The sequence below is a fragment of the Nicotiana tomentosiformis genome, chromosome 2 (genome assembly GCF_000390325.3).
Source record: "Nicotiana tomentosiformis chromosome 2, ASM39032v3, whole genome shotgun sequence".
Taxonomy (NCBI): domain Eukaryota; kingdom Viridiplantae; phylum Streptophyta; class Magnoliopsida; order Solanales; family Solanaceae; genus Nicotiana; species Nicotiana tomentosiformis.
The window spans coordinates 100,535,489-100,560,447 of NC_090813.1; the positions used below are offsets into that span (position 1 = coordinate 100,535,489).

Genomic DNA, 24,959 nt, shown 5'->3' on the forward strand with positions numbered 1-24,959 from the left:
CTTCTTAAAGCACCTTTCTACAACAGCTCGAGTGAATTTGCCAATGTGCATATTCCTCATTTTTTTTCTTGCTCATCAGCCAAAGATGTTGTAATGGAAGCTACACACCTTTGGGATTTGAACTTGCTTAGATTATGCTTCTAGATGATTGTCTACCTCTCTACGAGATAATTATATTGTATGTAATATTTATCAAATAAATTTATATTTGCTACATCAACTAAATGATTTGGCTAATCATATTATAAGTATCGTGTTTTCGAGTTTTAGTTGCGCTAAAATATGAAATTAGTCATATTTTTTAGTAAAAAAAGTCCATTTTAAAAGCTCAATATGACAAGACTAAACCGACCGAATTGAACCGAAAATCGACCGAACCGAATTAGCAAAAACCGAAGAAACCGAACTAATTTTGGTTCGGTTATTGGTGCACCAAATAGAAAACCGAAAAACAGAACAAAACGAACCGAACTTCATAAAAACCGAACCGAACCGGCCGACGCCCACCCCTATTGTCTAGTTAGGGGTATTTTTGTCAAAATATTTTTTGATGTCAAAAGAGTATTTATTTTCCTATTACATTTTAATTAGTGACTAAAAACTCATAACATACCCAAAAAAGGGTCATCCCAGCTAATATTTTTCTATTAAAAAGGCTCCAGACCTGAATCAATTCTGAGTGGAGTACAACTACAGGTCCTAGGGACTGATTTTGTTCAAGTGGCGGCCCCTTGCAAAAAGTGGCTGCACCCTAAAGAGCAATGTTAAAACAGGCTATTTGTAGGAGTCCAAATTCAATACAAGGCCGACTTTAAACTTGGGCTTAATCCAACATTGCTAATTTAACCCATGTCAGTGTAGGCTCAGTCCAGTTTAGAGCAACGTCATCGGGAGCAACTAGACCAATGACAGTCGGACATGTGGCCCATCTCCGATGCCAAATGCAAAGACCCTTAGCTGAAGACTCTTTTTATCATTTGTATCTGAATCTGAATCTGCAGCTGATTGTAAACATGGCGGATTGGACGAGGAAGTTCCTTTTAGCTACGGTCTTAGCTGTATTATGTTTCTCGTGGACCATCGCCGCCGACACCGACGGGCCATTCATCGTCGCACACAAGAAGGTGGCTCTTACTCGCCTCAAATCCGGCGTCGAACGTCTCTCCGTCTCCATCGACATCTACAATCAAGGATCTGCGTATGTCTTCTGTCCCTCTCCTTTTTTTTTTAATCAGATCCTGTACTTCCTTTTTTAAGCTTTTCTTTCATCGATGCTTTGCTAAATAAATATGCATGTCTATTAATTGCTTTCCTTGAAGATTCTGTTGTTTGGATCCGCGCGTTGGTTGGGTAAATAGTTATGTTATGCGTAATTTTTTTATTATCTGAGCTCGTATACTGTTTCCATAATAGGAAAATGATTAGACAGATAATCCAAAGTAATTCGCATTGATTATACTAGTAAGAGGCGTATTTATGGAGTCAAAGCTGATAAATACAACAATAGTTTGCTCAATTGGTAAGGAAAAAAGTTATATGCTGCATGCTAGCATAATCTCAGTTTTCTTTTGTCTCATTTCCAAATAGGAGTGCGAATTCTCTCGATCTGATTGTTTTGTTGGGTTATTAAATGTAATCAGTTTATGTTCTTTCTTACTTGTTTTTTTCTTTTTCTATCACTGTTACCTAATTGGGACTCGCAATTTCAGATCAGGAAATCAGATTCCTTTCTTATTGAAATCCCTATTAGATCTTTTATTGTTTTCCTTTTATTTATTTTTTGATCGGAAAAATTTTCTATTGCTTCTTGAAGGTGAAGCATCCGTGGAATATGAGCAAATAAACTACAAATGAAGAGATTGGAATCCCTTTTTGACTTTACCTCCCATCCTCAATAATTAAACATTTTATTTGTATATCGCCAGGAATAGAAAGAGTAAAAGATATAAACACACTTTACATTAGCTTTCATCTTTAATTTTGTGTCTATTATCATCCTATATTTGCAGTTTAGAATAGTTGTTTATCTATCATCTATGGTTGTAGTAAGATCCTTCTTAGCGCTTGAGATTGGAATTCTTGTCTGATGCCACTGACTTGTCACCAGCAGGTAACAGCTGAGTAAACTTTATAATGCTTGATAAACTAACACCAGCAGTTTAGAATTCTTGGTTGTAGAATAGTTGTTTATCTATCATCTATGGTTGTAGTAAGATCCTTCTTAACGCTTGAGATTGGAATATCAGCTAGTTTAGAATAGTTGTTTATCTATCATCTATGGTTGTAGTAAGATCCTTCTTAACGCTTGAGATTGGAATTCTTGTCTGATGCCACTGACTTGTCACCAGCAGGTAACAGCTGAGTAAACTTTATAATGCTTGATAAACTAACACCAGCAGTTTAGAATTCTTGGTTGTAGAATAGTAGTTTATCTATCATCTATGGTTGTAGTAAGATCCTTCTTAACGCTTGAGATTGGAATATCAGCTAGTTTAGAATAGTTGTTTATCTATCATCTATGGTTGTAGTAAGATCCTTCTTAACGCTTGAGATTGGAATTCTTGTCTGATGCCACTGTCTTGTCACCAGCAGGTAACAGCTGAGTAAACTTTATAATGCTTGATAAACTAACACCAGCAGTTTAGAATTCTTGGTTGTAGAATAGTTGTTTATCTATCATCTATGGTTGTGGTAAGATCCTTCTTAACGCTTGAGATTGGAATATCAGCTAGTTTAGAATAGTTGTTTATCTATCATCTATGGTTGTAGTAAGATCCTTCTTAACGCTTGAGATTGGAATTCTTGTCTGATGCCACTGACTTGTCACCAGCAGGTAACAGCTGAGTAAACTTTTGCTTGATAAACTAACACCTAGATGAATTAAATGAAGGGTTAAACGTTATAGTTCCAGACTTTGATTGATAATAAGAGGCTGATAGTTTGGACTCTAAAATTATTGTGTACAATGTTCAACATGATTAAACCATCTAGAGGAGTGCTGAGGATTGTTTTTGGTCAAAATAGTATTTTCCTTTTGAATAATACGGTGTTCTTACTTTCTTTTCACATTGTTAGCAATCTCTCGGTACATCAGCATGATTCAACCCTTGTGCTCATTCCTGAACCGTCTGTGGGATAGACTAATTCCCTTGGCTTCAATTTGGTGAAAAGTTAAGGAATCTAAGAATTCACAAACTTTTTAGAAATGACTTGCATGATTCTTTTTATCCTTTCTTGTGCAACCGACTTCACTCTAAATCGTTCCCAGAGATCTACCTCTAGATATCTGTCATATGCTATCTGTATAATCATTTACCAATGATGTGCTTTGACATGAAAAAGCTTTTTTTGTTCAGGACGGCATATGATGTGAGTCTTTATGATGACAACTGGTCTCAAGATGTATTTACCATTGTCGCTGGTAACACATCCATGTCATGGGAAAGGCTGGACGCGTGAGTCCTCATATTATTGGTGGCATCTAACAATTTGATTTCTTTATCTTGTCTCTTTCTCATGTTGGTTTGCCTGTCTGATGTCAGTGGGACCGCTCTCTCCCATTCCTTTGAGTTGGAGGCTACAAAAAAAACAGTGTTTTATGGTGCACCAGCGGTTATAACATTCCGCATTCCCACAAAGGCTGCTCTACAGGTTCACATTCTTGCTTGTATGGTTCTATTTAGTATGCTTGATATGGACGACATTGATCTATAATGTTTTTGTTTTAGGAGGCATACTCAACTCCAATCCTCCCACTTGACATACTAGCTGATAGGCCTCCGGAGAAGAAGTTCGACTGGGTAAGCTTGAACACTATTAGCTAGCTGCACAAACTACAGCACACATATTCTGTTAATTGTATTTGCTAAGAGAATTTCCTTTTTTGCATGGATTGTCCCAAACTCTTGGTGAATATTCACAGGCAAAGGTATGACATCTTCCTGTAATAGTGTTAGATTTGATAATGCTTACTGTTGCATAAGTTACGTACAGAAAGTGGAGAATTCCACAAGTTTCTAGGTTATCAATCATTATCTGATATAGAAAAAGCGTATCTGAATTTAGAGAGAATGAGAACTACATGGTTTGATAACTTATCCTATTTGATATATCTCTGAGAGCACCCCTAAGTTAGACGTGTTGTTAAATTTAGAATTTCTGTATCTTATATGTCCCACGTGTTGCCTTCTTCATAAAGCAGTATGGTTTTTCTATGAATATGATGCGCTTTGTGGAAATATTTGAAAGTTATAAGAATTAGGGCCTCATTTGTATCTCCCCTTGTTTACAGAGGTTGATGGCAAAATATGGCTCTTTGGTTTCTGTGATCTCAATTGTGGTTCTATTTGTCTACCTGGTCGCGACCCCTTCAAAATCAAGCAAAAAGAAACGCTGAATACAAATTAGATGTCTTGGTCATTATTCCGGCAAGAATCAATCGGAACCTTCAGGATTTATCTTTTCTTCCTCGTTAGTCAAACATCAGTTTATTTACCAGTTTTAACTTTTACACTTTGTAACAACATCCAAGCAGGTAATTAGACTGAGATTAACTCTTCGGCAGATCTCTAAGCTAAGATTTTCTTCACTTTTATGAGAATTTTGTACTGGGTTACTTGAATACCTAAGTTTTGTTTTTTGTGCTTTCCTGTTTGTGGTTGGCATGCTTCTTGAGCATCAACGATTTTCATTTTCTTACACTTCCATATGTGCCTTTCCATTTTAAGAAGTGCGAAATATTTTGCTGGTCGGATGATGGATCAATTAGAGTTGTTTAGTTGACAAAGACAACTGGGTTTAATTAAGGTTCTAATCATTTCAGGATGCTTGTAATATTATAGTCGACCAATATTGACCCTTGTGCACGGTTTTCTTTGGAAATATTATGTCTTCATGCCCATGAGTAATGATGTAGCCTGTAATTTGGGCACTTTTGGATTGTGATTTGGCATGCATATGATGTGGAGCTGTTCAGTCACATTATCAGAGAATAAGTCACCAGTTTTGTCTAAAGATCTCCACTGACATTTGAGCTACCAACTTTGGTGTTTTCCCCCTCTTTTAGGAAACAAACTCCACACAAAATTACATACTCTCTTATGTCTTCCTTCACCACAAATATTATTGCTGCAAATTGATCAATGCGGCTTGCCATTTGCTAAGTGCCAAGAATACAAGCCTTCCTTGACTAGTGCAAAATCTACAGTCTCTTCGTAGGTACACGTTATATATATTCGTGGATCTTTATCAGAGTAATTTGGATGCAGGAAATTGACCTGTAATGTGACAGGAACAAAGACATTATTATAGAGTATTTGGGCTGTGATAGCAGTGGCGAAGCCAGAAAATTCAATAAGGGAGTTCAAAATTTTGAAACCTTTGCCAGTGGGCTATGCAAAGGGTGTTCAACGTCTATTTTTGACGAGTTTAATTTCTATGCATTCACATTATAGAGAAAGATTATTGTTTTTCGGCGAGTTTAATTTCTATGCATTCACATTATAAATAAAATAATAGTTGCATAATCACATCATTTAAAAGATAAGTACAGGTAATTCTATTTAATAATATTGATTATTAATTTAAAATAAATGGAAAGTAACATGTTATAATAGGATAAATTACAATATGAGATAAAAAAAAAATCATAGTACTAATATATAGTACCTCTTAAATCCTTAAAGCCAATTCAATTCAATGAGTACTAATTATTTGTCTCACCAAAATCAAACAGCCCACTCAGACGCATACACTATTAATCTGAAATCAAACAATCCACTTAGAGCGAGGCGGACTCAAGTAAACCCTCTTCTTATAAGATGGGGTCCGCGCCCCTGCTCGTGAAGTAGAAAGCACGAGTTACTAACAAAATGAGCTGATGTGCTTCCTGAAGAAAACTTGGTTTACTAACTAACATAAGTAATACATAGATGACAAAACTAAACTATATAAATTGAAGGTAAGCAATTTCAAAAGGCACTACATTTCAAAGCAGTAGATAAAATTATAAGAATAACATGTTGTAGTAACCAGAAAAAAGTGCCTCGATCTAGCATAAGCAAATAATAATATAGTACAAAGCAATGAGAGCCATAATTATTATCTAGACGGTCAACGACATACTCTAATGACCCAATTTCGGAGAGATCAGACTTTCCGTATAGACAAATTGATCAACACCATCATTATCAATGGTAACTGCATCAGTATCATCACAATCTAGAGGCCACATTCGATTGCTTAATCCAACTGATCCACCGGATATTATTCTATATTCAATTTTTGTTAGTTTTCTCCAATCTTCATAGCCGAACAGTACTTCACCATCTGAAAACATATATACTGGTATTATACGTAGAATTCCATTATTTGGTACAACGAACAATTTTGTCCAAGATTCTTTAACACCATAGTCTTTCATCACCCATAAATTAAAAATTCTCTCGTCCGTGTAGTAAACACAAAGGTTTCCTCCCAACACTGATGCGCCCACATCAAAATCAATCTTGATTTTATATAAAGGGAGCAAGCATATCGTCTCTGGCAATGCTATCTCTCCATACATTTCATCTGAAATATTAAACATAACCATGGAAAGCCTTGATAAGATACCAAGCCAATTAAATGCTCCGTGTAGAGATGTCAAACGTTCTCCAATAGACAGCAAAGAGCTATCTGTCCTACCTGAGGATCGATCAATTTTTCGCCAGGAACCACTTTTTAGTGCCAGAATTTCATTAGCGTCGTCATCCCCCGACATGTCAATCCTAATAACTTTATAATCATCAGTAGTAGAGTCATATCCCAATCCATAAGTAGATTCCTCCTGATATTCATCACAAATAAAGTTTAAGTTTTCAGAGTGGGGAAGTAGTACTGATTCTCCTGTGGAGGGGTTCCATATCAATAATATTGAAGGCTCTTCCTGATTAGGAATAATCCAAATCCCGATGAGAAACAAGCCATCGCAACAAGAAAAGACTTTTATACCATCGCCTGGTTTAGAATTTGAAGGCCAATCAAATCTTCGGATATCCTTAACAAGTTGAACCAAGGATAAAGAAGAACAATAGAAGTAATAACGTTTATCCTTAGGGGTCCATTGGGAAAAAAGAATTTTTTGGGAATTGGGTTCGTACTTGGCATGATGGAGATGTTTCTTCTTAAAATAAGGTTCAGAGATCAATGTATTCTAAGATTCTGAAACACACTTGAAACGAATAAGTGATTTCACCGGTAGCCTGCTGAGGATGTCCGTAAGTATTTCATCCTTTTGGATGTGAATTCCCATCACCATACTACAGGACAAAAATAGGTTTTTGGTAGTTCCCATCCAGCGACTGCAGGTAGCTGTGATCAAGAGAAAGAATATAATGCAGTCCGGAGAAAGAAATATGTGTCGAAATAGGGTTAAGCGTTCTATTTATAACTTTGTTTCCTTGTTGAAATAAAATAAGGATTGGAGTACTTTTTTGTGTTGTCATTGTATAAGGATTCCACGTTCTAAATAGAATGGTCACTTTTAACCTAAATAATCTATTATTTAAATAGTTAACCAAAAAAAATGCCTAAATTGATGGCTACAAATAAGGACGACGTTTTAGGTATATTGGTAGTTCCCCAGAATGTTTCATTACTCCAACCAGCTCGTTTATATATTCATCATACAGTAAGTGTAACTAAATTCAAAAGCAACAAAGTAAATACTGTTTTCAATGCCAAGCGGGTTCTGCCTACCTAGTATAAAGGCTTTATGCTTTTCAGATAAAATTCACATATAAAAGTAATTTAAGTTTTTTCGATGAAGTCATCATTAACAATTAAACAACAATAGCAATTTAAAGGCTGCTCTTAGATGCAGGTTTTGGTCTACTTTCTTTAACAAAATGGTGGGAACAAAGATCCAGAGGACTAGTCCAGTTCATTACATGTATCAGTTATAGAGAGAGGACAATGCACTAAAAACTGACAAGAATATGAATTGATTTGGCCTTCCACTGGAGGAATCAAAGACATAGGGAAATGCCTAAATTTTTATAAGAAAAAGTTCTAATTAATGATAAAATTCACCACTCTCACAGTCGCAAGAATATCTAGGCACGTCAACTTGTAATAGTACAACAATGAGAGTTGGTGAACTAAAGTAGTGCTCCACTACAGTATGCTGATAAAGATAGAAGCTGAGACCTGAGAGACCCAAAGTCTATGAGAAGATTTGTAACTGGAAAAGCTATATACCGCAAGGATTAAGAAATAACGTAGAAGAGTTAAACTATCAAGATATAAGGATTAAGGGGAAAGCTTTTGTAAGGAGAAATTAACAGAGCAAGGGCAGCTGCTTTCAACTCATGGATTGTTCTCATTCCAACAAATACATGAAGTTAATCGCCAGATTAGGATTACATAATAGTTCATTTAAACAAACTAAACAAACAACTGCAGCACTGGGAAACTTCTCCAGTGCAGATGCACACAAGTATCCTCTACAATGTCCGAACAAAATTAGGTGCATCTTTCCTGGGCCCAACCAGTGTGCGGTACAAGTACATCATCTCTATTTTATCGTCGTCCTCCTCCTCATCATCATCATCAGGGCTAGTGATCTCCACATTGAGCCCTGGCATCTTCTGTGCCAGTGTCTTGCATGCTCCAAGGGTCACTTGGCAGGACAACATACAAAGGGCGTTTCATACTTCCTCACGCCCCCCCAGGAGTGCCACATTACCAAAAGGGCTATTCATGATATCAAGTTTTTTCAGTTTCTTACAGCCATTCAACACATATAGCATCCCGCCATCACTGTCTCCAGCAAAGGGTATGGTTAGCACCTTCAGCTGCTCAGCATACATTCCTATGTAAAGGAATACTTGATCAGTTAAAAGACCAGAGAGTTTCAACTGCTTAAGGCCTTTGCATGACTGTACAATTGCCCCAAAACCTTCATCAAGTGGCTGCTTAGTCATTGCATCTGGCACTTTCGAGTTCCCAGTATGCAATATGAAACGAACTAAATTGGGGCAATTTTTTGCCACAGTTATTAGTGCTGCATTAGTCATCTGCTCGCACACATACGACAATGATTTAAGCTTTGGGCAACCAGCTGATACAGCAACCAAGCCTTCTTCAGTAATACCCTGCATCCTCCCTGGGAAGACCCTTAATTCCTGCAGCTCTTTACTAGTAGAAGCCACAGCGCCGAGCCCTTTATCTCCAATATTATCTCGAATCTATAAAAAGAAGTTTATGTCATTTCATGTAATTGTCTAGAAAGAAAGCAGATAAGGTATTCAAATTTGGGGGGGGGGGGGGGGGGGATAGAATATCGAACCAATAGGCGCTCTAGCTTCGAGCAATGATGAATCAGTTCGCTGAGATTACTACTGTCGATCCGCGAACAGCTCAAAAAGGATGTCAAACTCTGACAGATTGGATAAATGGCTGGCAGGCAGCGAGGAGACACCACAATGAAGAACCCAGACAAGCTCCTAATTGAAGTACACTTCTGAAGAGCATTCTTTAGTTTATTGTAAGTCTCTGAAACTGGACGAGTGACAAAGGTCTCAACCCCCAAGTCCACCAATTGAGGAGTTTGAACTACAATCCTTTGAAGAACATCAAGAGGCACGTGATAATTTAACCTCAGACTTGTTAGGTTTGGACATCTGGCCACCAGTCTCTCAAGAGATCTAAAGTTAACTTGTCCTTTGAGGCAACCAAAATTTGAGGAGACAAGGGTGGTGCAGTTGTCAGGGTAAACAACTAAGCCACTGTCCTCTGTCATCATGAACTACATTTTCTTGCAAGTCCAGCTCTCTTAATAACCTGCATTTGTGTGAACTAGATCAACAAACTAAACATTTGAAAGCAAAGGAAGGTTCTAGCATGTATAGACCAAAAATCTGTCCTTGTAATATTTAGCATAAAATGACATTAATGAATGTCATCGGCCGGGCTCGCCTAAGATGTAGCAAGATTAACTGCCGAGGTGCCAATAGAAGCCGTGGTCGAGATATCAATAGAGATCGCAGTCAAAGCGTCAACAAGGGTCAGGTCGAGATCGATTATTAGTGATGAGATTTGTAACGGCTAATTTGTCAGAACAGGGTATTAGAAAGGGAAATATTCTAGTGAATATTCCTGATGTTTGTATTATTAGGGTTTTCTAAGAAAAAGGGCTCATATATATAGAAAGAGACAATGATAAGGGCATGTAATATTTTCTGATAAGAGCACTTTTTGAGAAGAAGACTCTCTCTAAAAGATACAAACACTACATTTCTAATAAGATTCTACCATCCATTATTCTCTATTTTTCCATCAGATCCGAGAATTATTCATACAAATCTTGGACTTATATGTCATTTATCATTGTCAGGAGAAATATTCGTTCACCCATTCATTATTGGGTGAATCTTCCTCCTTATTTACTTAAATGCCACTTATTGTCATTTATTGCTAGCTATATCTTCATTAACGTTTATGCTTCAAGAATATTTTGCATTTATTATCACCAACCATTTACGGGGTCTGTCCCATCTACTGTATATTTTCAAGATTAGTGTCTAGAGTTATTATTCTTAACTAGATTTAACCCCTTGTTACATAAATTTAATAGTCTAACCAGAAGTTATCCTTTTTGGTCAAACAATTTGGCGCCGTCTGTGGGGATTTTCTAGTTAAATTTTTAGTTTCTTCTATAACTAGCACAGTTTACCAAAAAAAAAAAGTAACAACAACAACCCAGTATAATCCCACTAGTGGGATCTAGGGAGGGTAGTGTGTACGCAGACCTTACTCCTACCCCGGGGTAGAGAGATTGTTTCCGATATACCCTCGCCTCCCTCCTCCAAGAACTCCCCACCTTGCTCTTGGGTGACTCGAACTCACAAGCAAAACTCCTTTTTCCTTGTCCACACAGATCTGACATGGCAGGTAATGGAGAAGAAAGAATGAAGGCAGTGGCCGATCTCACCACTAACTTCTTGAACACCATCAACAAGGTTTCTGGAACAGAAGGCGAAGATATAACGCCTAACGCGTCCCCTAGGCGAGGTGGGTCGCCCCTCCCTCACGACAGTATCACAACATCCCGTGGTAAAGGAGCTTCCACGTCCACGACGGAAGAGGCGCCACCAGCAGTGAAAAAACTAATTGAAGCTTGGCTAACAAACACGCTAGCCAGCATCCTCGACAAGCCTGCCCAAGAGGAAGCTAGAGAGAACACAAGGACTTGCATTACGCCGACAACGGCCGAGAAGCACGGCCCTTTCCATCCAGCAACAGGTATCACTCACAATGTTAATAATGCAAGTGACGGCACCCTCACAGCCATTCTGAGGAAGATGGAAGGAATGTAAAATGAGAACAAAATGCTTAGGGACCAAATGAGAGAGCACCAAGAAAGAGTCGACAAAATACCGGTTGCCCCAAAACTCTTGCCAAAAAGAAACGCTGGTCGATTCGTCGAGCAACCCTACAGTGATGAAGCCTCCCCACATGCCATACCCAAGACCTTCAAGATGTCGCCTTATTTGAAAATATATGACGGCACGACCGACCCCGAAGATCACGTAACTCACTATGTCACTGCGGTAAAGGGCAAACAAGTATCCTCCATCTTGTTGAAAAGGTTCAGCGAAACCCTCACCGGAGGAGCATTAACTTGGTATTCACAACTGCACGTGCGTTCCATCGAAACATTCGAAGAGATGGCCGACAAGTTCGTAACGGCCCATGCTGGGGCAAAGAAAGCGGAGGCAAGAGTGAACGACATATTTGACATCAAACAATCGCCCGGAGAGGAATTGAGGGACTTCCTCGCTCGATTCAACCGAGTAAGGATGACCTTACCAAATGTATCGGAAGGAATAGCTCAAGGGCAACCAGAAAATTATTAAGTCGGCTTATGAAATATCCTCCAACCACTTGGGATGAAATACACAACGCCTACTGTGCTGAGGTCCGTCCAGACGAAGACGACCTGAATGGGCCTACCCATCGGTTGACCTCGGTACAGGCCGAATCCAGGAAGGATCGAACAAATGATGCCAGAAGGACCTTGCAGCTCCACGACCCAACCGAGAAAGGCATAAGCCGTACATCAGAAGCGCCATCATGCCCCCCTACTGCCACGAAGAGGGCCAATCTAGACCAAGGACAGGGACTCGCCGAAACGAGAGAGGTATGCCCACTTTACTATCCGCTCACAATTTCTGTGTGTCACCCTCAGAAATAGTCTACGCATTGGAGAAGCTCTGACCAAGAGTAAAGTGGCCACAAAAGATGAGGTCGGACCCAAGCATTAGAAAGTCAAATGCCCTCTGCGAGTTCCACCAAGAGCGAGGTCACAAAACTGAGGATTGCATTACCCTAAGGCACGAGGTCGTAAACATGCTTCACCAAGGACACCTCAAAGAATTGCTGAGCGACCAATGGAGGACTAACTTTGCCTGAGGACGCGAACAACAAGGACCGCCGAAGCCGCCCTCACCAGCCCGCACCATCCACACAATCATCGGCGGTGAGGACGATGCTTTCATCAACAACGTAAAATTCACCACGACCCACAAGCTCAAACTATCGATCACCCACGAACGGTATGACGAACTCAAAGAAAGTATCATCTACGATAAGTTAGATACCAATTGTTTGGCATTCCCTCACTATGACGCTCTTGTTATTACTTTACGAATTTTAGATACCGACGTAAGACGGATTATGGTAGATGACGGAAGCGGTGCGTGTATTATCCATCCCCGAGTACTCACACAAATGAAACTCGAGGACAAGATAATACCACGCTGCATCACACTAACAGGCTTTAACAATGCAGTTGAACGAATATCTGGCGAGATCACACTCCCCGTCCTGGCGGGTGGCGTCACCCTGGAAACCACATTCCACGTCATGGATCAGGACACGGCATACAACTCCATAATACGGCGACCGTGGATACACACCATGAGAGCTATACCCTCCAGCTTGTACCAAGTCATCAAATTTCCAACTCCATGGGGATATTTAGCATATGCGGAGAACAACGTACATCTCAAGAATGCTACTGCATCGCCTTAGACTGCATGACCACTCAACAAATGAAAGACAGAGAGAAGAGAACATAGCAATCAACAGGGTCGAGGTCGGTAGATGACGACATCAAATACGTCATCAGAGATCCCGATGTGGCAGAGGCCGCGGGATCGACTATAGAGGACCTCGACCCCGTTCAGCTAGATGTCAACGATCTCAGCAAGAAAGCTTACATCGACTGCAAACTCCAATGACCAGGTAAGTTTCGCAAATTCTTAATTGCTAACGCGGACCTGCTTGCTTTTAGACATGCAGATATGCCAGGTATCCCAAAGGAGATCGCCACACACAGATTGAACGTCGATCCACTCTATCCCCCGGTAAGGCAAGTTCGACGCAAGTTCAATCCCGTAATCAATGATGCGGTGCGCGAGGAAGTGGAAAAATTATTGGAAAATGGCTCTATTAGAGAATCGAAGTACCCCCAATCGGTCGCCAACATGGTCATGGTAAAAAAGAAAAACGGCAAGTGGCGGATGTGCGTGGATTTCACCGACCTGAACAAACCTTGCCCCAAGGATTCGTTTCCACTACCTCATATCGACCAACTCATCGATGCGACAGCCGGACATGAGTTGCTGAGTTTCCTAGACGCCTACTCGGGCTACAACCAGATCCTTAGGGAGGAAGCGGACCAGGAAAAGACCACCTTCATCACCCACCAGGGGACATACTGCTACAGGGTCATGCCGTTCGGACTAAAAATGCTGGGGCAACTTATCAGAGACTGGTGACGAAAATGTTCAAAGGACAACTCGAAAAGACGATGGAGGTGTACATCGACGACATGCTGGTCAAATCCAAAAAGAAAGAAGATCACATCGATCATTTAAGAGAAGCCTTCAGCATACTCATGCAATACGGCATGAAGTTGAACCCCGAAAAGTGCGCATTCGGCGTGTCCTCAGGCAAATTCTTGGGTTTCTTAGTGTCGCAGCGGGGTATCGAGGTCAATCCCGACCAAATCAGGGCCATCGAGGGCATACCAGAACACTTAACCACCAAAAAATAAGTCCAGAAGCTGACCGGCCGTATCGCCGCCCTGTCAAGGTTCATCTCGCGATCCTCTGATAGGTGCCACAAATTCTTCGGCGTACTTAAAAAGGAAAACAGCCTCCAATGGACCCCTGAATGCGTCAAAGCTTTGAAGGAGTTGAAGGTATACCTATCCTCGCCACCATTGCTCTCAAAACCGGAACCAGGACAGCCTCTCCTCGTATATCTAGCCGTATCCGAAGTGGCTGTGAGCGTAGTCCTAGTCCAAGAAAATAAAGGTACGCAATCTCCCATTTATTACATTAGCAAGACACTAGTCGACGCCGAGATGAGGTACCCCACCTTGAAAAACTGGCTCTGGCCTTAGTCGTAGCTTCATGAAAGCTTAGACCATATTTCCAATGCCATCCCATCTCGGTCGTCACTACTTTCCCCTTAAGAAGCATTTTACACAAACCCGAACTTTCGGGCAGATTGGCCAAATGGGCCATCGAACTAAGCGAGCATGATATCACATATAGACCGCGAACGACAATAAAGTCTCAGGTCCTCGCCGACTTCAGTGCGCACATACTGCCCGAAGTCGACAAGGAAGACCTCCACACTTCTCAAACACACGACCTCTGGGTCCTATACACTGACGGCGCATCTAACGCGTCGGGATCCGGGCTGGGACTCGTACTTGAAGTCCCGACAGGCGAAGTGATTCGCTAGTTCATAAGGTACCCGGACATGACTAACAACGAGGCCGAGTATGAGGCCGTAATTGCAAGACTAAAACTAGCACTCAAATACGGGGCGAAGCGGCTAAGGCTGCGCTGCGATTCCCAACTCGTGGTCAACCAAGTCAGAGGGACTTTCCAAATCAAGGAGCAGAGTTTACAAAAATAGTAGACCGAAATCTGCAAACTACTGCCCGAGTTCAACGAATGTCAGCTCGACCAGATTCCCCGAGCACAGAATATCGAGGCGGACGGCCTCGCCAAATTGACAGCAGCCACCAAAAACATCACAACCGAAGACCAAAGCGTGGTTTACCTCCTCAATTCGTCTGATAGACCAAATCGAGGTAAGAACCGTAAACCTAACTTGAGATTGGCGCAACCGTATTGCTACATATTTGCAGGACGGTATACTCCCCAATGATAAAAAAGAGGCCAAGAAATTGCGGATGCAAGCAGCCAAATACAGCATCGTTCACAACGACCTGTACAAAAGAACATATGGCAGCCCCCTAGCGAAATGCTTGGGTCCATATCGATATATTTTGACATAACTAAACAGTATAGTATCCCATATCGCATACAACGGCGAGAGTGTGTGTATACCTGCAATTGGAAGCAATGGCGGCAATACCATCGGTGGAGAAACCTTGACAGCTAACCAAAACCAAAGACTTGAAATTAGGAAAGGATCGAGAAAGAAGGCGGAGGCTCTCATCGGAAACCACCATTCGTTTAAGACGAAGCTCCTCCAAATGGACATGGCTAGAGGCCAAGGTCTGAATCCAAAGGTGAACAAAGCCTCCCCAACTGGGCGGTACAAAAGTGAAAACATAAGAATCAGGCTTTCCCTTGAGAGCAAGGGATGTGAGCTTCGGAAACCTAGCGATCACCCTCTCGGGATCGATGGCATAGCAATTCCCAATGAAGACCTTGCTTTTGTTGAATCTGTCGATGTTGTACCAGGATTTGCACACCATAGACACCGCATTTCGACGCCTGTGACACGTCAAGTAATGGAAGACGTGCTCCACCACTTCCTCCGGTAAGTAAAAATAGTTCGCCATAAACAATACTCGAGAAAATGACAAAAATAGTCCCTTAACTTTGGAAGTAGGTTTATGATGGTCCTTTAAATATATACCTACCAGTTTTAGTCCTTTAAGTATTCACAAACTTAACAGTTTTGATCTCCATCCACCTTTTTAACCAACACCGTTAGTTTTTCCATTTTCTTGTCAATAAGTTGTCATTAAATCAATGAAACTGCACAAAATTCCACCAAACTGCACAACATTCAACAAAAATCCTGACATAAACTGTTACCATGAGGCAGCAGCACTTCTAGTCTAGTTTTAAATATATATCATGCAGCTAACTTTGCAAAGATAAACACCACAAAGCCCAGCCATATTGAAACCCATCTAGCGCTTACAAAGCAGACCAAACAAGAATCCGGTAATTGCCTAGGTACTGCCGGCATTTCGTTATCCGGCAAGGGAGTTCGGCCAAAAATGATGTACCTTCAACTAAGAAGAGAGAAAAATTCCCTCTTTTCAGTCTCTAAAACCCTTCATGTACTAGATCAGCTGTATTGTAAAATCAGAAGGCAAAATTAGACATTCTGTTGTTGCCTAATTTTCACTAAAAATTACGAGTCTTTGCCTTGTATTCATTTCTCCAAACTGGAGGAAGATGACGCGGTCAAGAGACATGGCAAAGACTGGAGGAAGATGAAGTCTTACTGACTTCTAAATAAACTAACACCGTTAGTTTAAAAAATGCATGGAGACTAAAATTGTTAAGTTTTTGAATACTTAAAGGATTAAAACTGATAAATATATATATTTAAGGGACCATCATAAACCTACCTTTAAAGTTAAGGGACCATTTTTGTCATTTTCTCAACAATACTCTACTTGATTATTACGAGGGAGCGTTCAAACCCTAATTATAGAATTCAGATAGATGAGTTACTGATAATGGCGATCATATATTTGGAGCTCAATGAAGAGATATACTACTAAACTGAACAGAACTAACCTCCGTTGCAGGCAAATGGCAATTTTTTCGTGAAAAATAAAATCCCCATTGATTATATCAATCCTGATCAACGGTGGCTGATGCGTACTGTATTAGTGAGTCGCAAGATAAGAGAGAATCACAAAACAAACGTTCCACTTTTACTCGCCTAATTTCCGACCTTAGTTTACGGAATTGCCATTTATTGATAAGGTGACGATTTCGATCTTTTTAAAGTGCAACATATTTTTATTTATTATAACAATAACATATTTATTGTTATACGATAGTCAAATATACCAGTGTGATTTTAGAAAAAATCCAAGGCCAATTGGCCTGGTAATGTTAACTATTGAAAGATTAAAATAGCAATAAATATAATTAAGTGAGAAAAAGTGTGTATAAAAATAAATATTTTATACTTATTGGTTTGATATAATTTTGAAGTGCGGATAAATTTTATAGATTGCCCTATAGCCTTTGCAGACTACAATATTGTGCAACTCAGGTTTATAGCATTCTACAAACCATTATGTTCCATTTATTTACTTGTACTAGTATTTATTTCTATCTCTTGTTATTAACGTGGAGTATTCAATCAATAGTAGCTTACAACTAAACAAGCCATTGGGAATTGAACCACTAAGCTATGAAAGATTTTGAAACTCTTAATCATTAAATTATATTTTTCGGCTATGTTAACGGGATTCAAAATATAATATATACAATTCGATTTTGTTATCCGAACCCTCGGCCCCTGTCACTTCTCAATTCCTCCGGGTTAACTCTTCTTTTTTTCTTTTTTCAAGTGACCATATAAGAAGATTCTTTTACGTTTTTGGTATCGGAACTGGCACAGCGAGTGATCAAGAACTTTTCTTATCAAAAATTAAAAAAATAGAAGAGGAACCCCCACCTTAAGGATTTGTTTGTTTATGCGCAACTCCATGCTTCAATCGTAGTACTATATAATAATGGGACTTGACTTAAGTTTGACGTGCAGTCACCTAATCTAATTTTTGACGACGACTTTACAAATAAATATATCAGCAACAAATCGTGCAGTCTTCTTAATCAGCAAAGTTATTCATCTTCTCGGGTGTTAAATTAGTACAAGTAAATAAATTGGACTCACTCACCATCAGTTCCCAATGGCTTTACAACTAAACAGGCCATAAGGGCTACAAACCATCAGTTGAGCTTTTAATTCATTTTTTCGAATTTAATTATTGGACTCTTCATCTTGCATGCAGATAATCACGCCAAAAAAAAAAAGATCCTACAGTCATCTGTCACCCAATATTCAAAATAAGAAAAGTTTCACATTTGAAGAGTATTAATCAAAAGTTATGAAGAATTTCACAATCAATGGTAGTCTGGATCCTAAGCATTGATAACTTGAAAACTTAAAAAGCATCCATAGCATTAGCTGCAGCCTCACTACCAATTTGAAAGGTTCTCAGATCTCGAATCCAACTTTCAAGCTCAATCATGTCCAACTTCTACAGTAGGACAATTGACAGCAATTAACCAGCTGCCCTGGGGTTTGGATCATCAAAGTACACAAATCTATTTATCGACTCCATTACATGAACAAATTGATGTTTAAAGCCACTATGATCAAAGGTAAAGTGCAAAACAATTTAAAGGCTGATCTGAACTGCGGTTTTTCTCTACTTCTGTTAACCAGAAGGTGAGAAGAAAGAAGCAGAGTACTACTCCACTTAATTACAGGTGTCTGTTATACAGGAAGAACAATGCAACCAAAACTGCCAAGACTAGGCATTTGTTTGCCCTTTAACCATCCACGGCTGAATACTATGGTCTGAAGAGTGACCCGGTTCACCTCTCACAGTAGCAAGAACATCTAGCCACATTGACTGGTAAATAATACAACACCACAAGAAATGAGCAAAAGAATGAAGGTACGTGGAAGTTGGTGAATAAAGGTGCTCAATGATCAGTTCTCATCTCTTAAAGGTTAATGCACATTAGTTTCCTCAAAAAAGTTAACTGCTTCACTTTCTACATATATATTCAAACTTTTATTACAAAAACAGAACAGCAACTTGCACTATAAAATCCATCATGTCACTGCAAAGACACTAGAAAAACGAAACTTTTGCTTAAGCAGAGTGTCCTAAATGGAGCACAATCCACCACGCCTCCCCCATCTTCATTTTTTGCCTTTTCAGAAGGTCAACATTTTGTTGAAAACAAATACTATTTGATGAAAATCTTATTCCCTAGCAAACTTTGGTCTATCAAATCCATAGAGTAAAGACTGTTATGTTAAACCAAGCTGTCAAGTGATTACTTTGATACCTAACAAGTTGTCAAGTGATTTAACCAACAACAGCAATCCACCCTAGATTCAGATTAGGGCTATTAGGCGCAAACTCTACAGCCATAACCTGGTCATGTATGCCCTCTTTTTTGAAGATTTCTGCTGAGTTTCAGTCCGAATGCTTACTATCATATGATGAATTACTCCTTTTTCCTAACAAAGATCATATACCAGGCAGAGGGCCATTTTCAACTTACTGCTAATGAACCAAAACTGATAACCAGTCGAGCTAGGTCATGCAGAGAGAACACTTTATTCTGCCAGATGCTGGCTTTCCTTGGACAACCAAAAAAACTGGCGAAAGAACAACATTATTAACATCATAATTTTTCACATGTGAAATGGAAATGAGATGACAAAATCAGCAGTTAAAGCTTGGTAAACAAATTTATTAAGCACCAAGAATTATATTACATCCAAAGGCCTAGTTCTTACAATGCAGAATAACCTGATGGCCATTAAAGGGCAACGATTGCATTAAACAGAGACCAATTCTTCCTTTAGAAATTCATGTACAAAAACATTGCCACATTAAGATAAACATCTGTTAGACAATTCCGTACCCATCTTAAACATGATCATAGAGTAACCTCAGCACGTTAAACATCTAATAGACTATCCAGTTCCTATCTTAGATAGGGAACATTGATGTCAAATAAACATTCATTTACCGAGATTAGCCTATCACCAAATTCATATAAGCCAATCTCAAAGCCTAAGGATAGAAGATGCTGCGCTTGCTACAGATAGCAACTTCTGAAGCAAATTATCAGGGAAAATAAGCAAAAGCAAATAACAATTGCAAGAGAAAGAGATTAATAAAATTGGTTAAGGATAAGGTAATTCCCCAACTACATTAGACATGTAGATCCAAGTTGAAATACAAGAGGAATGCAACTATTTAACCACATTGCTAGTACGAGGAGAGATGAGTTGAAGACTTAGTATTGCTAATAAGACTCAATTAATCATTTTAATAGCTTTTTGGAAGCTCAAAAACTGAATTAAGCATCGCTACCATCAGGATTTATCACCTTTAGCGGGGTCATCAGAAATCTTAAGACCAGAGTGAAGGGTACGCCGTCGAGTCCTGGAGGGAATAATGTTGCCCAAATCGACCTCAGCCAGTAGATCGTCGGAGAGGTCAGTATCACTGTCAACATCAGACGCGCTTCCAAAATCGTTCGAATCATCATCATCGTCGGAGTCCTCCTCGATCAACTTTCCCTTGCCCTTGTCATCCCTTAAAATCCCCTTACCTTTACGATCGATTTCGGCCTCTCCGTTGGACTGCTCATCGTCCTCCTCCGCGTCATCATCATCGTCTTCCTCATCCTCCTCGCCTTCATAGTCATCTTCATCTTCTTCTTCGTCCTCCTCTTCAACTTCCTCGAGTTTGTTTGAATCAGTACTTGCGAGTTTTTGCTTCTTGTTTACATCATCGTGTTCCTGGGATTTGGCAATAGATTCTTCTTCTGCAGCAGCAAGAATATCTTGGGGCTTTCTTTTCACTGGGAATGTGTGTTCTTCTTCGTCTTGTCCTGTTTCTGCCATTTTCCTTTTGGTTTGGTGTTTTCTGGGGTTTGGGAGGACACCCAAACTAGGGCTTTTGAGGAGAGTGTTCACTGCACCAGTACTCGAGCCTTTGAGGAGTACTTGATAGTGGATACTCGTGTCCGGTCAAAGAATTTTCTTTTTATAAAAGTAAATATTCAATTTAATTGAAAAGGGTATTGATTAACTTTAACCTAAAATTGGGATAATAAGTTACAACAATAACAACAACAACAATCCAGTATAATTTCACTAGTAGGGTCTGAAGAGGGTAGTGTGTACGCATACCTTACCTCTACCCTTGGGTATAGAGGTTACTTCTGATAGACCATCGGTTCTCTCCCTCCAAGAACCTTGTCAATAAGTTAATGAATTGAATTTATAGAATTAGGCCACAAGCAATTGTTTCACTTCAATTTTTGACAATAAATAATAGATGAATGAATCAAACAATTGTAGACGAACAATGTAAAAGCAATAAAGAATGGATAAAAGAAATTCTTAGAGCCCGTTTGGATAAGAAATTTTTTTCTTTTTTTCAAAAATTTTTCACTTTTTTTTCGAAATCAGCATTTGTTCATAAAATTTCTAATTTTCACTTGAAGATACATTTTAGAATTTTTCGAAATTTTGAAAAACTCCAAAAAACTGCTTTTCAAAATTTTCACTCAGATTACTCACAAAACTTCAAAAACAACCCAAAATTATATTTATGTCCAAATATAACTCTAATTTTTAAATATAATTTTCACTTAAAAAAATTTTCACTTTTTTTTTGGAATTTTACAATACTTATGTCCAAACGCCTATTTATTAATAATTTATTGAGGAATGCAAGCGATTGATCGAAATGTTTAGAACAAAATCAATAGTTAATTCAGTATAATAACAATAATAGTATAATGCAATCTGAAAATCAGAAATGAGATGAACAATCTAGGAGTTGCAGCAACTCGAAGAAGATGATAGCTAGGTCAGGGAATTAACCGAGATACTAACTGGAGAAGTGAATAGAGAGAAAGAAAGGCTGATCTTATTGATGAAACAAAAAATAAATCTTTCACAATGTGATTATAATGTATTTATAAGCGTGTAACTTAAAGCTCAACTAATCCTCTAACACTAACTAACTGAACTGACACCAGCAGTTGTAACTAACTTCTCTAACCAACTTTGCCACGTCGGATTCAAGCTCAATATTTTGCATTCTTGCATCAATACCCCCTGCTGAAGAACACCCTTGACCTCAAGGGTGAAATAAAGGAAACCTATGCTGTAATTCAGAAAGAATTTCCCAGGTTGCTTGAGAACTATCAATGCCAGTCTATCTCACAAGAACTTGACAAACAACCTTGTTACCCATCTTCACTAATCTCCTGTTGAGCACCATCTCAGGTACTGGACAATAAAGGCTCGATAGGTGAAATACATAAGGGTAGTTGATAGTATTTGGAATTGCCAAACACTTTTTCAGTAGTGAGACATGGAAGGTATGGTGAATTAGAACATCAGCAGGTAACAACAATTGATAAGCAACTGCACCAATCTTTGCATCAATAGGATATGGACCAAAATATTTGGCTGCTAGCTTGTTGAATGGTCGACTTGCCACAGAGATCTGTCTATAAGTTTGAAGCTTCAAGTATACCCAATTACCAACTGCAAAGCTTCTGTCTGATCTATGCTTGTTGGCTAAATCCCCCATCCTCTGCTGAGCTCGAGTAATAAGAAATTTCAAGAGTTGAATGACAGCTTCTCGAGCAGATAAGGACCTGTCCACCACTTCATTAGCAGCCTCACCACCTAAATAAGGAAGATGAAGAGGTGGTTGACCATATAAAACTTCATATGGTGTACATTTGATGGTAGTGTGATATATGGTGTTATACCACCACTCTGCAAGGGGTAAATAGGATGACCACTCCTTAGGGCTATCATAACAAAAGCACCTTAGATAAGTTTCTAAGGTTCTGTTTAAAACCTCTGTCTGTCCATCTGTTTGTGGATGGTAGGATGTGGATCTTTGTAGCTGGACTCCTTGTAACGTGAATAATTCCTGCCAGAAGTTGTTGAGGAATACAGGATCTCTGTCACTAGTCATAGTAGCAGGCATACCATGCAACTTAAAGACACTGTCAAGGAACACTAGGCCACTGAATGAGCAGTATAGGGATGGGACAAGCTCATAAAATGACCATATTTACTCAACTTATCGACCACTACCAAAATTACCTCCTTACCATTGGATTTAGGTAATCATTCAATGAAATCAAGGCAAATATCAGTCCAGACTCCATCCGGAATTGGTAATGGTTGCAATAAATCAGGATATGCAGCAACATCATATTTGTGTCTTTGACAAATATCACATTTACTAATGAACTCCCTTGTGTCCTTACTAAGAGATTTCCAGTAAAATAATGACTGTAGCTTCTTGATAGTGGCATCCATACCTGAATGGCCCCATTGAGTAGTATCATGCCATAAAGTAATAATAGAATTCTTTAATTGTGGGTCATCTCCGATCACAAGCCTGTCTGTCACGACCCAAATTTTTCCTCCGTATAACGCTGTGACGCCACCTAATCTCTACCACTAGGTAAGCCTAACATTCGCGGAATAATAAAATGAAAACAAAATTTTAACACCTAACTATTCAAAAATACACATCAAATTCCAAAATTTAGAACATCGTGAATCACAAACTACAGAAGGAAAAATCTAGTGTCTCTATACATCAGAGTCTAACAAGGAAAAATACAGAAGATAATGAACATAAGAAAGAGTAGAAGGGGACTCTGAGGTCTGCGGACGCGGCAGATATACCTTAAAGTCTCCAAAATTGTCCCGGCTCACTGATAGTGCGGCTGATAAGGTACACTTGGATCTGCACACGAAAAAATATGTGCAGAGAGTAGCATGAGTATACCACAATCGGTACCCAGTAAGTGCCAAGCCTAACCTCAGTCGAGTAGTGACGAGTTCAGGTCAGGGCCCTACTGGTAATTATATAAATAAACAATATAGAGTGTAATACCGCAATAAAATAAAAGCTGAAATTTAACAACAATAGAATCATAGAAGGTAACAGCACAGTACACAGAAACACAACAGGGAATCTCCCGAGATACCGTCTCGTAGTCCCAAACGTAAATGAGCAGAGAGATCTCCCGGAATACTATTCCGTAGTTCCAAAGTAAATGTGCAGGGGAATCTCCCGAGATACCGTCTCGTAGTCCCAAACGTAAATGAGCAAGGGGATTTTCCGGAATACCGTGCCGTAGTCCCAAAGTAAATGTGTAGGGGAATCTCCCGGAATACCGTTCCGTAGTCCCAAAGTAAATATGCTGGGGAATCTCCCGGAATACCGTACCGTAGTCCCAAAATAAATGTGCAGGGAAATCTCCCGGAATACCATGCCGTAGTCCCAAAGTAAATGTGCTGGGGAATCTTCCGGAATACCGTTCCGTAGTCCCAAAGTAAATGTGTAGGGGAATCTCCCGGAATACCGTTTCGTAGTCCCAAAGTAAATATGCAGGGAAATCTCCCGGAATACCGTTCCGTAGTCCCAAAGTAAATGTGCAGGGAAATCTTCCGGAATACCGTTCCGTAGTCCCAAAGTAAATATGCAGAGGAATCTCCCGGAATACCGTTCCGTAGTCCCAAATTAAATATGCAGGGGAATCTCCCAAAATACCGTTCCGTAGTCCCAAAGTAAATATGCAGGGGAATTTTCCGGAATACCGTTCCGTAGTCCCAAAGTAAATGTGCAGAGGAATCTCCCAGAATACCGTTTCATAGTCCCAAAGTAAATATGCAGCGCGAGTGATAGAAATACAACTACATCACGAAATTCTTACAATTTAGCATAAGTACCAGTCAAGGAAGAAACAGGTAAAATTCACTAAGCATGCTGCACATAATTCACATAAACAATTAAGACACGTAGACATGTTGTTTTAGACTAAACATGATAGCTACACATATTGGAATAACTCACTTAAGAATGAAAATAGATTAGTATTTATTAAAATGGTATAACTCAAAATAACAGGAAAATATGATGCTGCTCGGCAAGAAAATCGGATTTTACACAACTAGCCTGTGTACGTACTCGTCACCTCACGTACACGGCGCTCACATAACATAATAGTTCCAAATTTTAAGGGGATTTCCCCACGCAAAGTTAGGCAAGCCACTTACCTCGAACCAAGCTCAATCAATTGGTC

The 24,959-nt window shown here is 39.4% G+C and overlaps 3 protein-coding genes and 1 pseudogene across 3 annotated transcripts; 1 reads left to right on the forward strand and 3 right to left on the reverse strand.

Moving 5' to 3' along the window:
• The first annotated feature begins 880 nt into the window (after nt 1-880).
• Nucleotides 881-4,700, forward strand: LOC104095258 (uncharacterized). Its single transcript, XM_070195915.1, has 4 exons — nt 881-1,198; nt 3,357-3,455; nt 3,543-3,651; nt 3,729-4,700. The coding sequence occupies exons 1-4, from the start codon at nt 906-908 to the stop codon at nt 3,822-3,824; spliced, it is 597 nt and encodes a 198-aa protein (XP_070052016.1). The 5' UTR covers nt 881-905; the 3' UTR covers nt 3,825-4,700.
• Nucleotides 4,701-6,124: 1,424 nt separating this feature from the next.
• Nucleotides 6,125-6,760, reverse strand: LOC104095271 (F-box protein CPR1-like). The gene has a single exon (XM_009601356.1). The coding sequence runs from the start codon at nt 6,758-6,760 to the stop codon at nt 6,125-6,127; it is 636 nt and encodes a 211-aa protein (XP_009599651.1).
• Nucleotides 6,761-8,336: 1,576 nt separating this feature from the next.
• On the reverse strand, nt 8,337-16,832 carry LOC104095259 (protein AUXIN SIGNALING F-BOX 3-like; annotated as a pseudogene).
• Nucleotides 16,833-19,975: 3,143 nt separating this feature from the next.
• Nucleotides 19,976-20,845, reverse strand: LOC104095260 (histone H2A.Z-specific chaperone CHZ1). Its single transcript, XM_033655862.2, has one exon. The coding sequence runs from the start codon at nt 20,728-20,730 to the stop codon at nt 20,197-20,199; it is 534 nt and encodes a 177-aa protein (XP_033511753.2). The 5' UTR covers nt 20,731-20,845; the 3' UTR covers nt 19,976-20,196.
• Nucleotides 20,846-24,959: the final 4,114 nt, after the last annotated feature.

Coding starts and splice junctions, on each gene's coding strand:
- LOC104095258 (XM_070195915.1), top strand. CDS start 906: ATGACAGTCGGACATGTGGCCCATCTCCGATGCCAAATGCAAAGACCC. Junction 1,199..3,356: donor ATCTACAATCAAGGATCTGC/GTATGTCTTCTG, acceptor TTTTTTGTTCAG/GACGGCATATGATGTGAGTC. Junction 3,456..3,542: donor TCATGGGAAAGGCTGGACGC/GTGAGTCCTCAT, acceptor GTCTGATGTCAG/TGGGACCGCTCTCTCCCATT.
- LOC104095271 (XM_009601356.1), bottom strand. CDS start 6,760: ATGTCGGGGGATGACGACGCTAATGAAATTCTGGCACTAAAAAGTGGT.
- LOC104095260 (XM_033655862.2), bottom strand. CDS start 20,730: ATGGCAGAAACAGGACAAGACGAAGAAGAACACACATTCCCAGTGAAA.